Source organism: Cynocephalus volans, chromosome 10 (assembly GCF_027409185.1).
Source record: "Cynocephalus volans isolate mCynVol1 chromosome 10, mCynVol1.pri, whole genome shotgun sequence".
In the NCBI taxonomy this organism is placed as follows: domain Eukaryota; kingdom Metazoa; phylum Chordata; class Mammalia; order Dermoptera; family Cynocephalidae; genus Cynocephalus; species Cynocephalus volans.
This window is the reverse complement of record NC_084469.1, coordinates 7,499,692-7,503,978: the sequence shown is the minus strand read 5'-3', so window position 1 is coordinate 7,503,978 and position 4,287 is coordinate 7,499,692. Positions and strand designations below refer to the sequence as shown.

Below are 4,287 nucleotides of genomic sequence, written 5' to 3'. Positions count from 1 at the left end.
TGGATTTAGAGAAACGTGTTTAATGGTAAAGCTTAGCACACTCCAGCACCAGGAATGGCATGGAGTTGAACCAGCAGGGACAGGTAGGTGACCCCCACGGAGCCTCACATGGCGAAGAGGATGAGGAAGGCGACCATCAAACAGAAGAGCCCCATGGCCTCAGAAAGGGCAAAGCCCAGAATGGCATAAGAGAAGAGCTGCTGCTTGAGAGACGGGTTCCTGCCAGGGACAGAGGTGGATGTCAGCCCAGGGAGAGGAGGGGGTGAGGACAGGGGTGGAGGTGGAGGACGCAGGAGGGTGAGGTGAACAGGGAGTGCTGTGAGTGGGAGAGCGCCTAGCCTCGCCTGCACATATTCTGGGGTTTGAATGGGCAAGCAGAGTCCCAACTTGGTAGGTTTAAGTGGGCCAGGGTGGATAAATATTAGGTGGAACTTACAGTGGGAGATGCTCTAGGCCACCCCAAACTTACCTGGCATAGCCAATGATCAAGCTGCCAAACACTGTTCCAATGCCGGCACCTGAACCAGCCACACCAACTGTGGCGGCTCCAGCACCAATAAACTTGGCCGCTGTGTCAATGTCCCGGGTGACAACACTGGTCTGGAACTCCCGTCTGGCCACCTGGAGTGGGGATCTGCTGTAGGAAGGCTAGATGGAGGGGAAATAAGGAAGGGAGAGAGCAGGGAGATAGGCACAAGGACAGATGGTTGACTCCACCCTCTCAATCCAGCCACCTGAGTGCTGAAACTGCCTGGCAAGTACAGAATGCTGATTGCAGAACATTCTGGGAATTAGTCTTAGCATCTGTTTTCAGACAGGGCTAGAGAAATTTCATGGATTAGGGAAGCCCCACTTTTGCAATTTTCTCACCTACAGTGCTCACCTTGGGGGACTTAGTACTATAAAAAGACCACAGATTCTCTAACTCTCCTCCCACTTTGGCCTAAAGACAACTCAACCTGAAGGACTCCTGTCTGGGTAAATTCTTGAGGGCCCTTCTTCCCTTACCTGTTTAGATGAGTTCACTGGTCTACTTAGGAAGGAGGCAGACATAGGTCTGATTAGACCCCTGGTACAAGAGCGGATCTGTAAAAACAGAAGACACATCCCCCAAATCAGGCAAGAAAAGAAAACATCCTAATTGCTGAGCTTCTGTTAAAAGTAAATACAAAGAAAGAAAGAAAAAAAAAAAACAACCAAAACTATAAACATCATAAACAGAAAAAGTTCAATGTATTTCAAAGTCAATTACTTTATTCCTGTTTCTGTCAGATAGGCCTACAACACAGACAGCTGTCCTGATGGCCTCGTGTAGTTAGCAGGGGCAACTGTCACCCCTCAAAACCATGGACCAAAGTTCAGTGCTATGGACACAGCCTTAATCGTTTCCCAGAGTGGAACAAAACCCACACTAAAATCAAACCAGGTACAGAAAGGGTTTGTACTCAGGTGACCAAAGAAATCAGAGGGGGGAAATTTGCTAAAATGTACTCAAAGCTACACACCCTAAATGAAGTGGGCCAGTAAGCCTGGTGTGGCTCCTGAACAGCCATCTAAGGACAGCCTTCTGTAACATGGCTTTCTTGAGATATTCTTTGGTGCACTGGTTCTCAAATGGCTGAATATTGGAATCTCCTGGAGAGTTCTAAAAAAATATAGATGCCTGGGTTCCATCCCCATTCCCAGAGTCTGATGTAATTGGTCTAAGGTGTAGCCTGGCATCAGGATTTTTCTTTTTTATCTCCTAGAGACAATATTTGGGGAAGGCATCAGGATTTTTAAAAGCTTCCTAAATGATTCTAAGTGCAGCGATGGTTGAGAATTGCTGTCTGGCTACAGCCAAGCCAGACTGGGGGTATAGGTCAGATCCAGACTCTCTGACAACATTTCAAAGCCAAGATAGCTTGGTTTACAGGCCCAAATAAACAGGTGTGTTACCTGCATCACATCCTACAGCCTCCCCAAAGAGCCAACATCATCAGGACGCCGAGATCCTCTCAGTTCATTCATTAAGCATTGATGGCTCCCACACCACACCTGGCACTACAGAGCAACCCGAGCCGCAGCTTACCAGAGCCGAAGAAATGAGTAATGTCCCAGTGGTCTGCATTTTTTCAGTCTGCAGAGGGATAAAGAGTAATAATTCCATTGAGAGCCTGGTTACTTGCTAGTAGTGGCAACCTTTGACCTTTGGTTATCCCCTTGACCCCCGTCCGTCCTCCCTGGACCACGCTCTTTCTTGCACCGTGACCCGGCTGAGGAGGGCATTAGAGGTCAGAGGGACAGCGCTAACTCCCGAGTCCACAACTTTTAGCGCGGCAGGTCTACACCGGAAAGTCACGAAGATCGGAATTAAAGGAAGGAGACCGAAGGCCCTGAGGGAAATGTTGCGAAAGGGGATGGTCTCCCGGGAAGACTGGAGGCAGATACAGGGCAGGTGACGTGCAGGGTCCTGCCCATCTTACACAGCTGTCCTCGACCCGCCCCAGCCGGGGCTGTTCATCGCTCATTACCGTCGGTAATGAACATTAATTGATAAGGCTACAGACTCCCACGTCACAACCCTACCGATCGCTGGCTCTCGGCCTCAACTCACCTGCACGCCCACTGCCCTGCAGCCCCGGTTTGGCCCACAGCGCTCGCCCGGCTCAAGGTGACTGACTCACCTCCCAGCTTTAGCCCTAGGTCTCAGCGTCCAGCTCCCCCACCACGTGTCCTGCGGTCCCTCCACTCTCATTGGCCGCAATCTCCTCGTGTTCCCATTGGTTAATGTCATCGAGTCCTCCTTTCTTACTGGTTTTCTGCTGCTTCTTCCCGTCTCTCCACAGGAGCTTCGTGGCAATTCCCGCCTCCCTGCGGTTAGAGGCGGGGTTTCCTCCGAGACCTCGGTTACGATTGGTTGATCCCTGAAACGCTCGACCATAGAGTCGGCGGGACTCAGGTTCCATAACCTCTCTCACAAAATGGCGACCAAGGTGGACGCTGAAGAAAAAGGCGTGGGCGAGATGAACGGACGCGTGACGCAGACAGACACATGACCTTGGCTCTGAGCCTTCATTCGGGCGCTCGGGTCTCGGGGCACGTTGCATGTTGGGATTTGTAGTCGGGTCGGAGTCCCCGAGGGCAGCTGAGATCCCGCGAGACATTTCTCCCGAGGCCGGGAGAGCCGCCGCCTTTTCAGCAGTTCCCATCCTTGTGATTTGTGGAGAACTCTTCTTCCGCCGTGGAGAATAAAGGCCGGCTGGAGAGTTCCCAAGTGGGTGAGCGCGCTTTTATGAGCCTCTGCCGGTGTTCAGCAGTCGTGGATTAGCAACCAGATGGCTTTTTAATAAGTATGTTTTATATCGTAAAAACAGCATTCTAAGGATAAAGCAGTATCCCAATAGAAAAGCGAGCAACGGGTTTATCAACGGGCAATTCACTAAGGAGGCAATATGAATTGTAGAATAGAATGCTCAGCCTAACTAATCGAAGAAATGTAAGTTTAAACGCACCATTTAGCACTTTTCAAAAGAGCAGAGTTCTTTTTATTAATGTGAACCTAGCACTCTCCTGTACTGCTGGTGAGAGTATGGATTAGAAAACCTTCCTAGAAAGCAATTTGACAGTATTTTTATTGAAAAGCTTTGAATGGTCCATCCTCTTTGACCCAACATTTCTTGAGTACTTGAAAGCCTTTAAACTCTCCATCCTCTTTGACCCAGTAATATCACTTCTAGGAATCTGTCCTGATGAAATATTCAGAAATGCAAAGATTCTTTTAAAAGGATGTGCATTACAGAGTTTATGGAAATTGGAAACAGGTAAATAAATGTTCCACCATGGTAAATGATTAAATAAATTCTTGTATCTTCACTTGATGTTATAAATTAGCAGTAATGAAGCATGAAATAAAATAAAAACTTTGAAGAATATTTTTATATTGAGGAAGTTTTTATCAGCACTACACTCTCCCTAGTGAGCCACAGGCAGGCTCCTTGAGGAAGTTTTTATGCTGTAAGGTTTGGAAAATGTAAAGCTATGGCATAGCACTGTGAAAAAATATATATGGAAAAAAGATTGGAAAAAAATTAAAAAGTTAAAGGTGAATTCTGGATGGTATAATAAGGTTGATTTATATTTTTATGGTTATGTATTAAATTTATAATAGAAAAATATTAAAAATTACACTAATCTGGAAAGGCAGAAATCTGGACTTTTAGAAAAACATCTTAAGATTATATGGGGACTTAAAATATTCTGCCAGCATAGTAAAAGAGAAAGAATGTGGATTTTTAAAACACACAG

The 4,287-nt window shown here is 47.0% G+C and overlaps 1 protein-coding gene across 1 annotated transcript; it reads right to left on the bottom strand.

The window, feature by feature from the left end:
• ATP5MC1 (ATP synthase membrane subunit c locus 1) lies at positions 1 to 2,704 on the bottom strand. Its single transcript, XM_063111200.1, has 5 exons — positions 2,597 to 2,704; positions 2,072 to 2,119; positions 1,009 to 1,086; positions 470 to 648; positions 1 to 219 (listed from the first exon to the last, which is right to left on the bottom strand). The coding sequence occupies exons 2-5, from the start codon at positions 2,108 to 2,110 to the stop codon at positions 105 to 107; spliced, it is 411 nt and encodes a 136-aa protein (XP_062967270.1). The 5' UTR covers positions 2,111 to 2,119; positions 2,597 to 2,704; the 3' UTR covers positions 1 to 104.
• Positions 2,705 to 4,287: the final 1,583 nt, after the last annotated feature.